Below are 18778 nucleotides of genomic sequence, written 5' to 3' on the forward strand. Positions count from 1 at the left end.
TGAATAACATATTGTAATATCAACAAATCCCTCTTCCCTTGGGACCGGAGGCTTCCATTTGTATTCCTCTGACCAGGAAAACAGAGGCAGGAAAGAAACTGATTTTCTTTGAGAAAACGCAGACAGTTGCCCAAGAAAAAGGAGAAGATGACATTTTTTTTTTTTTTTTTAAGTTCCTGGTCCTGTGGTTTACTTGTGTAGGCATCAGGAATTTGGAGCAGCACAAATTGAGCAGTCAGCAAATTCTGTGTGCCCTGAGGGTATTGAAAAATGCCTCTGAGGAAGGCTGCTGATTGCGCTGTGGGTCAGCGCTTCAACATGTGTTGTTTCTGGCTGCTCTGCCATCAGCCTGTAGTGAAACCCTGTGATGAGGACTGACACTAAGAAATCTCTGCTGCTCTGTGAGGAGGCTGACAAAAGGCTCAGAGCTGCCTTCCCTGCAAAACAAAAAGGAATCTACAAAGGTCGAGGAACCTGAATCAACAGTGGGAGCAGCAGCCTGTAAACAGAGGAACACAGACTGGAAATGGTGGGGGTGGTGAGGAGGCAATGGGACCCATTTTATCACACTTTCCAACCTGAGATCCTGCAGACATGCATGGAATAGCTGCAGCATTGCCTCTCTGAGGACACAAACAGGTCTCATGCATTTCAGACAGATGTCTCTCCTCTGTGAGAAGTGCTGCATCTGGAGTGCTCAGCATCTGGCTGCTGATTCAGGTTCAACTGCTCTCCTTCCCTGCTCTGACTGCTGGCAGCGGAGACAACTGTTGAAGCGCGTATTGTGAGCTATGGGCAAGCATGTGAATGCTTAAAGTAAAAAATACAGCTCACAGTGGCAGTTTCACTGTAAGAAGTTTCAAAGTACAAAATCCAAAGTTGTCTTTGTGCATTGGGTGAGCAGTATGGGCAGCTTTTTTGTGTCTTTCATGGCACACAGGTCTCTGCTCGGGTGCTCCAGGCCTTGTTCAATGCACTCTGTATGTTGCAGCCCAGAAATAGTTATTTTGTGAGAAGGTGCAGTTAAAAGTACCTGATCTGTACCTGTACTCCAAAGATTAGAACTTTGATCCATATATCACAAAATGCTTATCTTGGGTACCCTGAAAAGCATGATTTAAACCAGCTTTTGGCCACTGTGCTAGCAGAAAAAGGTTTGGGAACAGTAAAGTGATCAGTGCCTGTGCGTTTGCTTTGGTGGGCACTGGCAGGAGCTTTACCCTCCTGAATTTATGCAGGATAACAAAACCTAGCACTGTGCAGTGTACTTCACAGTACACTCAGATACACTGATACAGCTTGGATTTTGTGAGGGGACTTATACAACCCTGATGGATACCACTGCCACACCCGTGACATCCGAGCGGGGAAAACGTGAAACGATGTGTTAACAGCACGCTCCTCAAATCCGCCCTCCTCGGCAGTGCCCCAACATCTCCCCCACCACCTCAGGGGGGAAAATGGCGCCGGCGGAGACGCCCCTCAAAGCGGCGCGAGGCCTCGGCGGGAAGGGCTGTGGGGGTGCAGGGCGTGGCCTCACTCCCGCCCCTCGTGCGCCCTCCGCCCGCCCCCCCCCTCGCGGCGGCGCCATCTTGCGAGCGGATAACCGCTGGAGGGTTTGAGCTCCGCGCTGCCTGTGCCTCGCCACCATCCCTCCGGGCCGGGCCGCCTTCTCCCGGGACCGGAGGGCCGGAGCCGGTAGGTGAGGCCTTCAGCAAGGGACGCGCCGTGCTCCCCTTCCACACCCTGCCCCGCACGGCGCCCAGCCGCCCGAGAAACGGGCTTCTTCTCCTCAACGGCCGTGTGGGAGGGAGCCGCTTACCGGGGGGGTCCATCGGCGGCCCCGCAGGTGAAGGCAGGAGAACGGGTGTGGTTGGTTGCACGGGGGGGGCTGAGGGACGCTCAGGCCGCTCCCCCTAGGGAATACTGAGCGGAAGGGAGGTGTGGGTGTGGGGCTCGGCCCTCTGAGCGAACCGGGGGGATCGATCGCCGCCCAGGTCCTTCTGGGGCTGTGGAGAACCGCATCCCCTCGTGGGAAGGGCCCAGGCTGCCTGCAGCCCGTGGGGATCGCGTTTAGAAGCGGTGATTCCAGACAGCTGTTAATGCCTCTGTTGCTTTCCGTATTGCATGCGCTGAATTGGTGGAGGTGTAAAAGGGAAAGCCGATGGGATGCTGTGCAGCCCGTCCAGGAATCGCTGTATTCATGATCTAATGCTGGTGTAGTTGCGTTCTGCCCAGAAGGAAGGGTAGGAGTTGATGGAGCAGCCTGCACCATGGAGTGTGTGTTTTCTTACAGCCTGGCCTGGGAGATACATCCACCTGCAGCCAGGGAGGGCTGTGGTCCCATGGGCACCTGTGGAGTCACATCTATGCACATCTAATAAAGTTGTTGTCAATTTGCTATCGTCCCAGCATCCTTTTCCTGTTTGATGCATCAGTGTTGTTTCACAAAACTGACTTCTCCTTACACCACACGCTGTAGCTCAGTTATTGCTGCTGCAGTACATCCAGGTGTCCTTGACCCGTGGTTATGTGAAAAACTGCAAATCTTCCTTGTTGGTTGTGAGTGGCAGTACCTCATTGTGGAGTAAGGTGCACCCTGAGCAATAAACGTGAAACAGCTCTCATCTTTCATCGGATTTCTTAATTCCTCTTTATTTTCCTGATCCGTGCAGGAAGGAAGGTAACATAACTGGAGATAAAAGTTGTCTTCAAACTTCCATGTAAAGATTTGCAGTAACAATTGAAGGTGGTCTCAATGTTGTTGCCTTTATGCCAGAGAAAGATGCTTTCAGCTGATGTTCTGAGGCCTAAAAGCATTTCTAGTATACTCTCACTTTGTTGGATTGAAGATGCATTATGAGTATTGGGCAGGTGATTGCCAGCTGGGAGTTGTGGAGAGTAAGTGTGTGCCAGAAGGAAGGAAGAAACAAGAGCTGAGAAATGGAATTCAGTTTGTGTTTTTCCTTAAATTACTGGGAACCTAGTTTGAGAGGGAGATTACCTTTAAACTGGGTGTTTAATGCAGCTGCCTTCTAGCATTTGGGAAGGCTTCTTAAATTACTATATTTTAAATTAATATTTTTTATTACTATCTGAAAGAAAAAGCAGAAAGGGGTAGGGTGTTGCTTTAGTGGTACAGGTGTCCCACCAGGTTCTAACTGAGTCAATTACTAAGCATTAAAATTCTGCTGAAGTTGTTCCCAGTTGTGCTTTCTTTCGGCACATTTGGGAAGTTTTGATGACAGGTTTTTGTTTACAGCAGTTGAACATAGCACAGCTTCTTCCTGAGGACGTTTGTTGTTAGGAAGTTCCCTACCTCTGCTTGTCTCCTGACTGAGGATCAGTGAGGTAGTGTTTCTGTGCCTAAGCCAAACTAAGGAGGAGTATGCATGGTTGCAAAGGTAGGTAGAATTAGTTTGTTTTGTATTTTTTTAATGGAGCTAGACAGCTGTTCCTGGAGGTATGAAAATTGTTCCTTTTCTTCTAGATGCTGTTTGGAAGTACTTAATGGTTGATAAGCAATAAATTTCTAGAATAGATACACGTGATTTGGACAACGAGGTTCCTGAGGGTACAAATTTCCTTGGTAGGAAAGTTGTTGATTTATGTGAAGTTCTGTTTATTTTTTTTTTCTTCCCAATGATGTAGCTTATTTTTGATGTTTTCAGTCCCTACCATAATGCTAAAATGGATGGTGAGGGATTTGGGCTATTTGAACACAAGAAGTGAAGTGCTGTAGCTTAGGACTTCAGTAGAATGCCTCTGAGGTGAGAAGAATGCTTCTGTTGATGTCTGCTGGTAAATTGATCATTCCTTTTATTTGAACAAAATAGTACATTAGAGGAAGGCTGAAAATATGGTGTTTCAAAGAAGAATGAGTAAGTGTGAAGATGGAATCCCATCAATTAGTGTTTGTGCCTATATTTGAAAAAAAAAATAGATTTCCTCTTGATGTTTTTCTCCTGTTTTCACAGGAGAAATATTAGTATCAGAGAATGACAACAACTGCTTCATCAAGCGGATGCTTTGTGCAAGAGGTCATAATTTACAGCTACCAACTTTATTGAACTCTTCTTACATTTCATCCATATTTGTAAGTTTATCATTTATTGCAAAGAGATGGAAAGGCACGCAGCTATGGAAATAGGTGCTTCTAGTCGATTTAGCTGGGTACCTGGACCCACAGGGCTCTCTTGAGCTCAGACCGATGCCTGACTGGCTTTGTGATATTGAGAGTCAGTGTTGCTTAGCTCTAGAAAGGGAACTATGGAAAAGAGAATCTGTGCTGCTAAATGATAGCCTAAGGAGAGCATTTAAAACCCCAATAAATAAAAAACCCATCTGTTAGGAAGTTGTCTAGGGGAGATCTTTTGGAGACTTCCAGTGAAACATTTTGCTGGCAGGTTATGTGAAGCTTGGGGGTAGGAGAGAAAAGGCAGGACAGGTGGAAGACCCATTCTTTCTGCCACTTCTCTAGGTATGCTGAGCTAGGTCTGTAATCAGCATAGCTTGTGGATCACAAACCACTGCAGTGATAGTAAATACTAAAGAGTGCTGGAGAATATAGACTTATAAAAAACTGGTTGTCTAAACAGAGAAAATTTGTTCATTTTGTATTTTTAACGTGTGGATTTACCAGGCCTTTGATCTCTTCCAGTCCTTTAGGAGTGGGAAGACAACTTAGGTTTGATGTTTTGTGTGCCATCAACTGAAACTGGGGCCATCATGAATATAACGAAAGGTGGACTCGTGCTGTTTTCAGCTAATTCCAATTCTTCATGCATGGAACTATCAAAGAGAATTGCTGAGTAAGTAATATCTGCCTGCAGGGCAGTGTAGGACCTGTGTGTCTTTATGATGGGACTTGTTTTAGTAAAGGCTGATTTTTCTCTTAGGTGGTTATTCCTGAGGTTTGTGTACCAAAGCTAGATGTAGAAAATTGTGCATGGGAAGGATTTGGGCATGTGTACCTATCATATCCTGCTTTCTGCTCGTAGTGGTCTGTGCTAATATTGAAATGGAATAAACTCAGCAGGCCTTAATGTTTCTTTATTCATTGAATAGAGCTCACCAGTATTTTCCATTCACTTTAGATTGAGATTTTCCTTTGGAAGAGAGTGCTTTGAAAGTGGTCTTTTGAGTACTGTGGATGTTTATGTTGCTAACTCTGTAGATTCAGAGACAGTGCAGTGGATGTATAATGCGTGTAAATATATAAAAATGAGAAATTGTTACATAATTTAACAAGCAGCATTTTTGTTCCAGTGGTTGTTCCGAGCTTGACTTGAAAATGAGTTTAGCTTAACCTGCAGTGTGGCAGCATCAAGAGATTTCCATTGCAGTTGTTGATTTTAGGACTTGTGGTTTTCTTTTCCTGTTTTTCTCCTCAAATGCAGCCTTTTCAGTAGCTATTGCACTGTGGGCTCTTCATTTGTTTTACCTTTCATTTACTCATATTCTGGTTTATTTTTCTCTTCCTGCAGGCGATTAGGAGTTGAAATGGGGAAGGTTCAGGTTTATCAAGAACCAAACAGAGGTGAGCATTTAATTGGCAAAACTGGAATCTTACCTGTCTACAACATGCATATATTGGCTGCCCTTTTTTTGTTTCTGTTGCATTTTGCTCCTGCATATCTGACGTAGTTCTCTTCTTGACAGAAACAAGAGTACAAATTCAGGAGTCTGTGAGAGGAAAGGATGTGTTTATCATCCAGACAGTTTCAAAGTGAGTAACTGTTTAAAGGCACTTTGCTGTATTTTGATGTAGGCTGTCCATAAGAATGCTTCTGTTCTAACTTTTAATTGCATCATATGTATGTGATACAGTATAATAAGGTTAGATTTATATATATCTTTAATACATGTACAAAGAAGACTTAATTATATGCTAACATCAATTAATTTTACTTTCAGTGAAAATATCATTGAAACTTTCCCCATGGCCTCTCTGAGTTCTTCTGCTAAGTGCATTCTTCTACTCACGGTGTTCTTTGAATTCCTTCCTTTTCAGTACCGTGGCTCCAGCACCATTACAGGCTTCTGAAAGTAGGAGAAACATTTCCTAGGCAATGTGTTTGGTGATTCATAAAACCATTTTGTTGTTTTGAAAAGAACTTTACACATGTGAAGACTTTTTTTTTTTTAATTTCTGGTGGTTACAGGAGCAGTAGGTCTCTGAGTTGATGACTAGTTCCCATCTGCAGAGATGCCCTCTCTATCTTTTCATTTAGAGCAGAAAACAGATGGTAGTTACAGAATATTTAGCCTGTTGTTGGCTTAAACAAAAGGGAAATATATTGCAAGACAGCTTTTAAAATTAAAGCTACGTGTATTGAAAAATAGATATATTTTGTACACAATAGGAATAAATGTTAGGGATAGATTCATTGAATCATTAAGGTTGGAGAAGACCTCTAAGATCATTTAGTTCAACCACCAAAAAAGTTGTGGTGTAGTTCTTACAACACAGTTCTGTATTACTAAAAGCCTGAAGGTGGTATAGCAAAAACTGCTGAGTTGCCCCAAAAAGTGACAAAAAAATCCAGTGAAGAATTACAATGGTAGGTACAGGGTACTTGCATCCTTAGGTGCACAACTGGATTCTTTCTGAAGATTGCTCTGACACCACTCTCTACTACAGTGGAGTGGAATCTCTGTAGTGTGTACAGGTGTTACCTTGAATTCAGCTGCAGAATTTTTATTCTTGGTTACAAAACCAGATGCTTCTCATTGCAGGGATGTGAATACTACCATCATGGAACTCCTGATCATGGTGTATGCCTGTAAAACATCCTGTGCCAAAAGCATTATTGGAGTGATTCCTTACTTCCCCTACAGCAAACAGTGCAAGATGAGAAAAAGGGGCTCCATTGTTTCTAAATTACTGGCTTCAATGATGTGCAAAGCTGGTAAGGATGGAGATTGTTATGAAATAATTGGGGCAATGGGGGATCCTATGCTCAGCATTCAGATTGAAAGAGGTCAGTGTGCAAGTTGAGACTTTTATGAAAAATGACGTCAGTTTTTTGTAAGTTTAAAGTGCGCATAGAAGGGTATCATCAGAGAGATCTCCAAATGAGAAGTTGTTTAAGAAAAAAAAATGCAGCATCCACTTCACGTTGCATCCTGCTGTGCAGACAAGATGGGTCTGCCACTTCAGGTCGTGCTGTCTCTCCCTCACAGTGCTGTTCTTTGCCTTTCTCGGTCTTGAACAGTTGCGCTTTCTCAATTCTAGTCTGTCTCTTTTATCTATTGGAGAATGTACTTTGTCTTTTTACATTTGAGTTGATGTGGGAGAATGTGATTATTCATTGTCAGTCCTCAAAAGATTTTCTGTTCTGCTTCTTTTCTTCTACTCCTGTCCCTGGGAAGAATGTGCAGTAACAGTGAATGCTGGGATCTGGTTCTTATTTTGAAAGAAGAAACGTAGCAATGAACAGAATTTGGATCCATTTCTCGGGAGTTCAGAACTCAGATGTTTGCTGTGCCGGGCTCACACTGTGTGGCATAGATCCATTCATCTCGTTTGTGGTTCCATTTTGTCACGTGTCAAATGGAAAAGGATCACACCTGCCTCAGTGTGGCACTACTGATCCAGTTATGTAGGTTGTTCTGAGGCATCTGGAAGCGTGGCAACCCCTGTGTATGTAAAAGGGACATAGCTAATCTATGTACTTCTAGTTACCATAGCAGCTTACAGAGCTTGTTTTGAAAAAACCTTGTTAAATTGAACAGAAAAATAACGTTCTTCACGTGCTTGTCCATATGTCTATTTTATTTTATTTTGTTTCTGAAGGACTAACTCACCTTATTACCATGGATTTACATCAGAAGGAAATACAGGGCTTCTTCAATATTCCAGTTGATAACTTGAGAGCATCTCCATTTTTACTACAGTACATCCAAGAAGAGGTGAGTAAGCCATTCTATTACAGCCTTTTGTTTCTTTAATTTTTTTTTTGTCATGTCTCAGGACTCCTGAAGCAAATTCCTGTGAAAAGATAAATCTTCAAACAGATTTTGAGAGGAGGAAGGGTCATTTTGGGGCAGGAATTGTGTAGTTGGTTCTTCTCCCCTGAGAGGACTGAGATTTCCTTTCATGAAGAACTGGCATTTTATAATCCATGTAAGGTTGCTGTTCCATCTCTTAGACGTGTTCTTCTAATTCATATTTTTAAAAAAGAGCATTTTCCTATTCTAATTGTTCTTTTCCTTTCCTGTTTCCAATTTCCTTGCCATTCACAGGATGGAATGCTTGTGTAGATGTAATTTATGTAGCATTATGAAAATATTTTGTAGGTTAACATGTAAATGATGGAAGTCTGACCATCGTGATCTGAAAATAAGGACAGATTATTTTGTGGGGAAATCTGCTGTTTGTTCAGGACATCTTGGCTTGAGTGTGACTTCTGATGCTGTGTGCATCCAGTTCTCTGTCTTTTGAAATGGATATTACTTCTAGAAAGTGCTTTGAGAAGTGCTGCTGGTAGATCCGTATGTAAAATTGTGCTGTTGATAATTGTAGGTATAAGATGTATTTTATGTCTTGATTAATTATAATTTTGGAAGAAAGTAATTGTTTCTTACTTTTTAACCCACACCTTTTCATTTACAGAGATAGATGCTTCAATTAAAAAAAAAAAATGCAATTACAAACAAAAAAACCCACCATGATTGTTAAGACTCTCTTGCTAGAGAATAAATTCCCAGCTGAGTGTCAGTCATTATTTGGTGCTGCAGTCCTAGCAGAAGGGAAAACTGTAGAACAAAACTCTGGGCTCTTGGCTTTGGCACCATCCTTCATGTCACCATTTCACCATTCTTCTACAACTGTGCATTGTAATCACTGTGTTACCTAGAGAGAATAAAGTAAAAGACCAAGTAGATAGATTGAAGACAAGCTTTGCCACTGCATGTTACTTGAACCTGTTGTCTATGGTAGATAACGAGGTCAGGGTGTGGTTTGGTCTTTAAGCACATTTTGATACCTGATTGTCAGAATGATTTACAAGGAGTTGTTGCAGCTGAGTCTGTTCGTCCTGCTGCTTTCTAACCAGTGAACATCCACAAAGCACTGCTGAGGTGGATGTGGAGGGGACTGAAAATATACTTGTTTTTTGTTTCTTCCTTCCTCTGCTTGTTAGAGATGACTTGCTAGAAGTGAAGTTGACTGAACCAGTGTGATCACCTGGGTTTTATATTGGCAGGTAGTTTCTCTAGCCAAACTGTATTTATTATCCCTTTGTAAAAAATTCTTGTGGTGTTGCTCAGAAAGAGTTCAGTATTATTCTCAAGTTTACCTTGGCTGCTGCTGCTGCATCTCCTGCACCATGAATGGCACAGCATGGAAAATGTTTCAGGTGGGAGTTGTGATGGGGATCTACTGAACAGCATGCAATAGAATCCAGATTAGTAAGAGTGAAGGTCACTCACAAAGCATTTAACTGAAGCTCAGAGGATGAGGCCTTGGAGCTGTTCACTGTCAGGAATTTATGCACAGGTGTGAAGGAATTATTTGGTGCTCTGGATGAAGTCAGTCCAGTCAGTGAAATCCATGTGGAATGAAGATAATTTGGTAGTTTTCCTTTGTATGCCTAGCAAATATTTATAGTTATTGTCTTCTTTCCTATGCATACAAGTTAATCTTAGAGTGATTTGCCAATCTCAGAGTAACGTAGCTCTTTGTTACTAGCAGCTGTTGATGTTCTGTCATGTCTTGGATGACATTTCGGGCTTTCTGACTTCATTTTTGAAGAGATGAGAACAAATTCGATAATTTGGCAGGGGAAAAGTGAGGCAATGATGTTTGAACAAGATCAAAGCCTTTATTATGTCAAATGACAGGCCCTGCCTTGTCCGTACCTTCCAACATGTTCATCTTCCTAGTCTGTTGTTTGACTTAGCATTTGTAAAGGACAGAACATGCTGAATTCCCACTGTTGTAGGTGGAGTTGGTAGCGCTGCGGATTATTGATGTTCCCTGACACATCCTCTCAGAAGCCCTTGTTTTCAGTTCTTAGGTCCATGCCAAAATTCAGTACTTAAGTAAGTATGGAAAAAAATAATTCTTTCAGATAGAATGTTTTTTGGAAATACTTGGCCAGTGTGGTTTGTGTGTCTGAGGAGAAGGTTGTGGAAGAACTTAGCTTGCTTGTGGTTGGGAGAAAGAAGTATTGCCATGTTTTGGAGCTATTTAACATCTGACAGTGAGGCCACAAATTCTGTTTCAGGGTAGCATTCCCCAGTTTTGCTAAATGACAGCTCTAGCAGAACTGTTTGCAGGTATTCATTAGCAGCTCTTGAGGTCTGTAACACTGAGGTTCTCCAGGGATTGGATGTGTTCTGTAGGAGTTGTTATTGTAGCTGAGAGTGGCCATGGAGTGTTACAGCTGCTACAAGACCAGGCAGGTTCTTTGCCTGCTGTGCTCTGTGGCAGACTGATTGTCCCAGGAAAATGCTGAGTTTGCAAGGAAGGGACTGCGGTGAGAGGAACACAAAGTGCTGTTGGAAAAGAGGTGAGAAAGGACTGGAAATGTAGATAGTGATGCTTGAAACTGGGCGAGGAAAGATTGGTCTGACAAGGAGTCAGCTTTGGAAGGGAAAACAGGAGACTGAGATGAGAGATGGGGACTAAAATGCTGGCTAAATGAAGTGAGAGTGTCAGAGAAGAAAAGCCAGTATGACAGTGAGGCAGCAAACCTGGGAGGGATGGTGCATGTAAAGACTGACTCATGTCCTCGTAGACCTTGAAATGAAAACCAAACTTCTTGGTCTGTCAGCATCTGGAGCGGCGTCCTCACGCTGACCTACAGAGAGGACATAAACTGTGGCTCCAGGATCAGAATGTTGAATGTAGAATTTTAAACCTTTTGATGGTACGTATAAGGAGTTGGTGTGATGTGATGGAGAGGTCTTTTTTTTTCTTTTTTTTCTTTTTTTTTTTTTTCCCCTGTAACTGGAAGAACAACTCCACAAATAAGGAAGGATGAAATACTGTGTTTCAAGTGTTGAAAGGCTGCTGTGTGCATTTGCAAGACGATTTAAATAGGACAGGAAACTTTAGTTTTCATGGTTTCCTGTTTTTTAACATTTGCCTTTGTAGTCTGCATATTATTCTAAGGCAGTTACTTTTGTGTAATCTGTGTATAACATGATATGAATAAAAGGTGGAATTTTGAGTTAAAAGTCTGAATTTGCTTAATGGCTGGGCTTACTGAGATGTGAAGTCTCGTCACATACTGTGGATTCTCGAGGTTGCTTTCTTATGTTAGGTAAAACATTCAATGTTTAAAATTCTTTTGGCAAAATAAAATTTTGATTCTTACTGAGTTTAAATCTGTCTGAAGATACAAAGTAGACATTGCTATCTGTTATTTACTACAGATACCAGACTACAGGAATGCTGTAATTGTGGCCAAATCACCTGCGTCTGCAAAGAGGTGGGTAAGATCTGCTCTCTTGTTAGAGCAGGAAATCTCTGTTGTGATTTTGCTTTTCAGATCAGGTGAACCTAGACAAGTTCAGCAATTAGAAGATGCAGCCCACACCCCCTGCCACTTAGACTGTCAGATGTGTAGTGTTTACCACTTGTGGTAAATCAATGCAGTGCTTAGTATTAAGAAGCTATTTAATCATATTTTTCAGTGTTTACATCACGGATTGCCTATTGTGAATGAAGCAAAATGGCTAGAAGTAGAACACCATTAATCCAGAGTAATTGCTTAACATGATCACAGCTTAGAGCATTGTTATCAGATCCTAAATAGGATGGCTTACCATCTGGCATGGTGGGATTTGATGGCTGAGGCTATTTGATGTGAGATGTTCTTGTTGCCCAAACAGTTGTTCTTAATTCCTGGAGCTTTTTGGTTTGCTATACCTGAGCTCTTTGCTACTCAGAGAGGATGGCAAAGAGCTGGTTGGTGATTTAAGAGATACTATTTTTGCTATAGTGACAAACCAGTAATTTGCTGAGAAGTTATCTGAGCTTAAGCCAAGACTTTTTTGAATGTCTTCATAAAAAAAGGTTTTCATTGTTTTACATAGTAAATCAGAAATGTTTTACTTTGTAGAAGTATACTGGGGCAGTGACTTTTGTCATCTTTGTTTCCCAGCAGTAGTTTTTAGGTGACTTGTTTTGATTTTGATGGTTATTTTACATATGCTTTATTTCATTTATTTGGGGTCAGCACTGCCTCCTAGGTCTAGATACATTTGTTGAAACATTTTCATGCTTGCCAAGTAACTTCATATGCCAGCAAATAGCTTGTCATACCGTTAGCAGATCAGTCATCGCAGGTGTGTGGAAGAGGATCCCAGAGCTGTATTTGTTTAGTTTCTTCGCATGTGTACAGATGCATTTCAGAACAGCGCTTGAGGAGACGTCTTGTATTCGGAAAAGAATGGTTGAATGGTTTATCCTAATAAAGGAAGACATTCTCTGGATGAATGTCTGCTTGTGACAACTTTTGCTTGAAGGAGTTCAGAATGTTTCTGCAGTTTCTGAGTTCAGTGGAAAATGAATACATCATTTTAGTGTTGTTTTGAACTTCAATCAGTGTAATATTGTGGTTTTTAAATGATTGATTCGTTTATATGATTATGCATTTTAAGTCATAACTCTTGAAATAAATGTTTGGATTCATCATTTATATGCATTCAACCTTTTGAAAAAGATAACTACAGTAACCACAGTGCAGAAAATTCTTCATTTTTAATTAGCAAGCAACACAATGAGCAAATTATTCTATGGACTTTGAGTTGTTTGGATAGTGAAACAAGGCTTGAATGTAAAGGAGGTAATTCAGGCCACAAGTCTCAGGTACTAAGGTTAGGACAAGGTGTTTTGCTTTGCATGTGCTGGTCTTGCTTTGACCAGAGGGAGATCAGATCAGTGTGTCAGCTGGGTACTGAGCTGGGTGTGCAAGGTAAGGCAGGTCGAATCCCACTGCTGCGTTTGTCCTTGCTGCTGTCAGCACTGGGAAGCAGGCACTGGCTGCAAATTTCCTATTTTCCTGCCTCTCTGCTTTTCCCACTCCTTCAGCTGACTTCATACTTCTTTACATAAATTCTCAATTCAAGAAAATATTGCATGGTGAAGGAACTTCTTGTAAGTTTGTAGATTGCTGTTTAAATTTCAAGAGCTGTTTGTTAGGCAGCATCATTGTTTGATGTCTCTTCAGTAGGGTAACTAAGGCTACGTGTCAGAAGGTCAGGGACACTGCCTTCTTAGTCCATGTCTTGCTAAGAATAAGTAGGTGAACGATTGTTTGTATTTCATTAAACATAAACAATCCAGATATTCTTGGTGATGGTTACATGTCAGCAGCTGAAGCACAGGATCTCAACAATGCTGAAGGCTAGAAAGTTGTTGGTTTTTTTTTGTTGTTATTTTTTTGACTGGACAAAACAGAAGGGAGTAATCAGATTTGTTGCAGCATTTGACGTGTTGCTTGCAAAGCCTGTATGGACACTTCCAAGGCTATTCTGACTCTCACAAGCCCAGTGAAAACAGGATGACACGGGATAAGTGATTTCTTCTATTGCCCTGCAATTTTAGGATCATTTCATTTTTCCTCTGTAACTTTAGAAATAAAATTGAAATACTTGTAGGTTAGCCATGTATGCATGTGAATTATTTTAGGTTTAATGTTATACCTAATATATACATGATTATTTTTTTTTAACCCTTCCTCTTCAGGGCTCAATCATTTGCTGAACGTTTACGGTTGGGAATTGCAGTGATTCATGGGGAAGCTCAGGATGCTGAGTCTGACATGGTAGATGGTCGACATTCACCACCCACAGCCAAAAACGTAGCTGCTATTCATCCCAGTTTGGAGATACCCAGTAAGTAAGTTTGCGTGTGAAAGTGTTCACCTCTTGCTTTTTGTGGTTTTGGGGGACAGGGATGATGGTGATAGACCACCAGGAATCTTTTTAAGTACGTGAGGGGGAAGAAAAGATTTCTATTTGATGTCTTTGTAATCCATGGTTCTAGTGCTAGGCTTCTTGTGACATCTGTGCCATCACAGTGGGTCAGAGGAGGCGTAGAGGCCGCGTTCTTCTGCCTCGTGGTTTTGGTGGTTGGATTTTGTTCTGGGACATGGAGTTCATAAGCTGAGCTGGTTCTGGGTTTGTGTGTATCTGGGTCAGCGTTGTGTGCTTGACAGAGGAACTGTGCTGAATGGGGTGTGACCTGGAGCTGCACCAGCAAAACTTCACTGCATAAACCTAGCTTGGATCTCAGTGGAGTGATTGAACTGGTTGTGTCTGCAAGCTACTGTATACGTGTTATTCATACTTTTGATTAAACTTAAAAAATGCATATATCTTGCATTTTCCAGTAACACTGTTGGAATACTTATCACATTGCTTCTCTCTAAAACAGTGGTGATTGATGCAAGGCAGATGTTTTTACACTTAATGTAAATTGTATAAACCTTCTTTTCCTTTCTGTTTTCTATCTCTCTAAAAACGTTACTGTTAATCAGTGCTGATTCCCAAGGAAAAACCACCCATCACAGTTGTTGGAGATGTAGGAGGAAGAATAGCTATCATCGTGGTAAGTAAAATGCTGTGCCTTTTGATAAATCATATTTAATATGTTAAAGTTGCAGACAGCAAGTACAGTTTTTGTTGCATTAGTAACTAAACTTTGTTGGTGGGCTTTGATAACATTTGGATCTGAAAAAGATGAAAGGTCATTGTGGGTGCACTGTGTTGATCAGTGTGAGAACGTGTTGAGTTCCAGTGGCTCAGTGTCCCCTTTGCTTGACAGGATGACATTATAGATGATGTTGACAGCTTTCTTGCTGCAGCAGAGACCCTCAAGGAGAGGGGGGCTTACAAGATCTTCGTAATGGCCACACATGGCCTGCTGTCTTCAGATGCTCCCAGGCTGATAGAAGAATCTGCAATTGATGAAGTAAGCATAAATTCTGAATTTCTACTCACATTATTATTATTTTTTTTAAGTAAGCAAATTTCTCCTGACTTGATTCTTAACGTATACTGGCATTAAGAATTGATCTGGGTAGGATCCTGCATTTAGGTTTTAATACTCTTGCCTCGAGTGCTAGAATAGTGGCATCTCTATATTCTGAAACTGTAGCAGTGGGAAACTAGGGAGAGTAAAGAGATGAGCTGTCAGTATTGGCACACTTATCTCCCACACATTGAAGGGGAATTTTGTACCTTCCTTTTTGAACTTAGGTGCTGGCATTAAATAAGGGAGAGTACTGCTGCTGGTCTCTGTGGTATGAGGAGTCCTACAGCAGTGCATATATTCCTGAGATTTTGATATTCCTGAGATTTTGATTCTGACAGCAATGTGAAATCTTGTTCCTTTATCAGCCAGACTGGTTTAATAGGATCTGGAGGGTGGAGTTTCACAATTCTGATACGGAAAGTGGAAAGTATGAAGGGACTGCACCTGATCATTTTTCCTCTTTCTTTAGGTGGTTGTTACAAACACGATTCCACATGAAATCCAGAAACTGCAGTGCCCTAAAATCAAGACGGTGGATATCAGCATGATCCTCTCAGAAGCCATTCGCAGGATCCACAATGGGGAGTCAATGTCGTACCTTTTCAGAAATATTGGACTGGATGATTAAAGCGTTTTAATTTAAATAAACACCTTGGGCCAAACTGGAAGTGAAAAGATAACGAGCTGTGAAGCATCATGCTTGCTTAATATTTCTATTGAGCCACTTTTTGTTTTCTCTTGGTTTAAGTAACAAGGTAGAACAGTTTTTTAAGAGCTGGTTTTTTTCTTTGCAGTTTTTTTGGGGATGTGAAAAGTGGTGAGAGAGGGAGGGAGGTGGGCAAACATTTTACAGAAAACTGTTCTAGTTGCTTATAGGTTAGTTGCACTATATACATGGTGGAAAAAAAAAACAAGCCCACAAAACACTTGAAGCAAGAATTTGGTTTCTAAATTAAGCATTCCTTTTCCAAAGCTGCTTGCTACAAGTGCTTTAAAAGATAATAAAATGAAGTGACTGTATAATATTTGCATTTAAGAAGCCAAAAAGGTTGTACTGTTGTATGCAGTTAAGTGATTTTGTAGGAGTGCTTTTATAGAAAAGCATATGAAAATATGCACCTGTATTTATTTTCTGCGACAAGGAATAAAGATTTGTTTTGTGTGAGCTTTCTAAAAATGTTTATATAACAGTCACTTGTCTTCCAAAATGTCCCCACTTCAGAACGATTTGCAGATGCTGTGATGTTGGAGGAAATCAAGAGGTGAATTGATTATTTTACGCTTATATGTTACTTTGGAATATAAACAGGATTCAGGCTTCCAGGCAGTAAGGAAGCAACATCTGTTTTGCTTGTCCTGTGCTGGGGCACCTGCAGGCAAGGAGGGGCTGCTTTTCCCTGACTGCTGTTATTCTTCGTTGAATTTCAGCCCGTTTTTCTGCTGAGCAGCCTTGTAAAGTGCAAAATACACAGCCTTTCAAAAGACACAGCATCCAGTTTCTGGGGGCTATCACAAATGTGTTAATTAGTTTCATTGTAATTTGGCCAGTGTTGTATACTTGCAGTGTACTGCTTTGCTTCAGGTAATGTGGTAGGAAACTAAACCTGTGGCTGCATGTCAAGGGACAATGGGGACTTGGGAATACTGGGGTGAGTAGGGTATGGAATTGAGGGCAGTTATGGAGCAGGGGATGTGTGAAGTCTTGGTTTTTTTGGCCTCAGGATTTCTGCTTGTGTTGGTATTTGTTTACCTGAAGGATAGAGCTGTCTGGAGGTGGCATGCAGGTTTGGTTAGCAGGGAGAGGTGGTGGCAGCACCACGATGATGGGATCCAGAGGTTGCAGCTGATAAAAGCTCATCGCAGGTAAACTGGGTCTGAAGAGGTTTGTGTCCTGGCCTGAATATGAATGTGAACCCCCAACCCAAAACAACAAACGCAAACAAAAACCAGCCATAAGGCAAGGCTGGACTTGCTCAGGTTCGTTCTGCCAGCTGTCCCAGCGGACATGGCATGCAGTGAGCTGCTCTGAGCTGTGACCAGAAGTTCCTGGCTGCGGTGGAGTTAATGAGTTTTTTTTTTTACGGGTTGTTTGGTCTAATTGCTCTCAATCACAATGTCCTACAAATAAGTACGAAACTCCTGGCATGTCCAAAATCGGAGGTGAAAATGAACCTTTGCTGACATGTCTGTGAGGAAGGCAACCATCCTTGGGGTTTGGAAGGCTTCCCCCCATTCCCTCACCTCTGTTAGCAGAGGCCTGGCCTATGGCTGGGAGGCCTGGGGAGCTCCTGGACTTGGTGCGTTCACCAAGTGAGATGGAGATTCTTTCTGCTTTGCAGTCCCGTGAGGTATGTCCTGTCTACGAAGTGCCAAATGGCGAGGCTGCACCTGGTTATGCTGTAGTGACAGTAGGTTATTCAACAGTTCTGTGGTGTTACTAGATACACCAAGCTGACATATTAACACGTGCACGTACTTGGAATGTGTTAATGCAAGTTAAATTCCGGTCGAGCAGCGAGGGAGAACTTCACTTCTCCTCACGAGCAGTGCAAAAAAAAAGGCATAAAAAGAAAAACCCAAACTGATCAATCAGACTGAAGTCACAGCTTGTGTGTGTGAGAGCAGAATGCAGAGCTGCTCCCCCAGGCTGTGCTCCGGCCCTGCCTGCACAGCTGTGCTCCTTCGGGTCGCCCTGCAGGCAGGACTGGCTCCCGCGGGTGGGTGGGGGCAGGGGCTGGGGGCGCTGAGCTGCGAGGCAGGGGGTTTGATTAATGATCAATTTCCTCGGGCAGCAACGAGTTACTGATTCAGTGACCGTCGGTGGGAGGCTTCCCTGGAGGGTGAAGGAGGGAGCAGAGGAACGATGGAAGGCAATTCCACAGTCGGATCCTTCACCCCTTTGCAGCAGTTCAGCGTTGCTGATCTTGTGGTTGTAGTGACTTATTTTTCCTTAAACCTTGCTGTGGGAATATGGGTAAGAGTGTTCTTGTTATTCAGCTTTTGCTTTCCTCTTCCACCATTTAAAATATACCTTTTTTTCCCCCTCCATTGAAGTTTACCTTTGTTGTGCATTTTGCATATTGTGCTGCATTTGCTCTGTTCTGCTGTGTACACCCTCTGCTCCTCATCCCACATGGAAGGACTCCTGCCTCAGAACGAGGTGGGCTGAACCTGGCACAAACTTCTCCCCCATCCTGCTGCCTATGAGCAGCTCTGCCCTTCTCTATTACAGGCTGTTAAGACAAATGCACTGCTCACCACAAAAAGCTCTCAGCAACCTGCAATTTGAGTCAAAGGCTCTCCAAAGCCATGTATTCTGCCTTGCAGAAAAATCCTGTCCAGGGCCGTGCCCGACGAGCCTGCCTGTCTGCCCAGCATGGAGGCAGCATCCTCTGCCCTCCCACTGCCTGCTCTGGAGGTGCCCCTTTACTGCTCGTGGCTCTGGGGATTTGGGGTGCAGCTGCTGTTTCATGTAATTATGCCAGAGAATTCCCATTAATTATCCAGTCTCTTGTCTCTTGGCTTCTTGTCTGGCAGGCTGGGTTCTTGGTTTCTTGTCTGGGTTTGCAGGGAAAGTGTTCCGTGCTGATGCTTTCTCCTCCCAGTCTTCATGCAGGGTGAACAGGAACACGGTCAGTGGTTATTTCCTTGCTGGCAGAGACATGGCGTGGTGGCCAGTAAGTAGAGACCTCGTGGTTCCCCGTGATGCAGCACTGCTTGATCCTCATCCTGCCTTGTGTAGGGCCTTCGGTGTGGTCCCACACCACATCCTTCTCTCTGAACTGG

The 18778-nt window shown here is 42.5% G+C and overlaps 1 protein-coding gene across 6 annotated transcripts; it reads left to right on the forward strand.

The window, feature by feature from the left end:
* Nucleotides 1-1545: 1545 nt before the first annotated feature.
* On the forward strand, nt 1546-16169 carry PRPSAP2 (phosphoribosyl pyrophosphate synthetase associated protein 2). 6 transcript variants are annotated; one of them, XM_010719547.4, is made up of 12 exons: nt 1546-1698; nt 3978-4096; nt 4661-4811; nt 5487-5539; nt 5662-5728; nt 6739-6911; nt 7799-7914; nt 11386-11441; nt 13703-13851; nt 14496-14566; nt 14783-14929; nt 15462-16169. In XM_010719547.4, exons 3-12 carry the CDS (start codon nt 4693-4695, stop codon nt 15618-15620), a joined length of 1110 nt encoding a protein of 369 aa, XP_010717849.1. In that variant the 5' UTR covers nt 1546-1698; nt 3978-4096; nt 4661-4692; the 3' UTR covers nt 15621-16169. The 6 variants fall into 6 exon arrangements, with proteins under 6 accessions (XP_010717849.1, XP_010717852.1, XP_010717850.1 ...); XM_010719548.4 differs by having other exon boundaries at nt 1553-1702; XM_010719549.4 differs by lacking the exon at nt 1546-1698 and adding an exon at nt 1709-1849.
* The last annotated feature ends 2609 nt before the right edge of the window (nt 16170-18778 follow it).

This window comes from Meleagris gallopavo, chromosome 16 (genome assembly GCF_905368555.1).
Source record: "Meleagris gallopavo chromosome 16, MGAL_WU_HG_1.1, whole genome shotgun sequence".
NCBI lineage: Eukaryota > Metazoa > Chordata > Aves > Galliformes > Phasianidae > Meleagris > Meleagris gallopavo.

What these genes read in the sequence shown, in the direction of transcription:
- PRPSAP2 (XM_010719547.4), top strand. Translation starts at nt 4,693, where the DNA reads ATGTTTTGTGTGCCATCAACTGAAACTGGGGCCATCATGAATATAACG. An exon ending in ATCATCCAGACAGTTTCAAA is followed by an intron (nt 5,729 to 6,738) that starts GTGAGTAACTGT and finishes TTCTCATTGCAG; the next exon opens with GGATGTGAATACTACCATCA. An exon ending in GAAGAATAGCTATCATCGTG is followed by an intron (nt 14,567 to 14,782) that starts GTAAGTAAAATG and finishes TTTGCTTGACAG; the next exon opens with GATGACATTATAGATGATGT.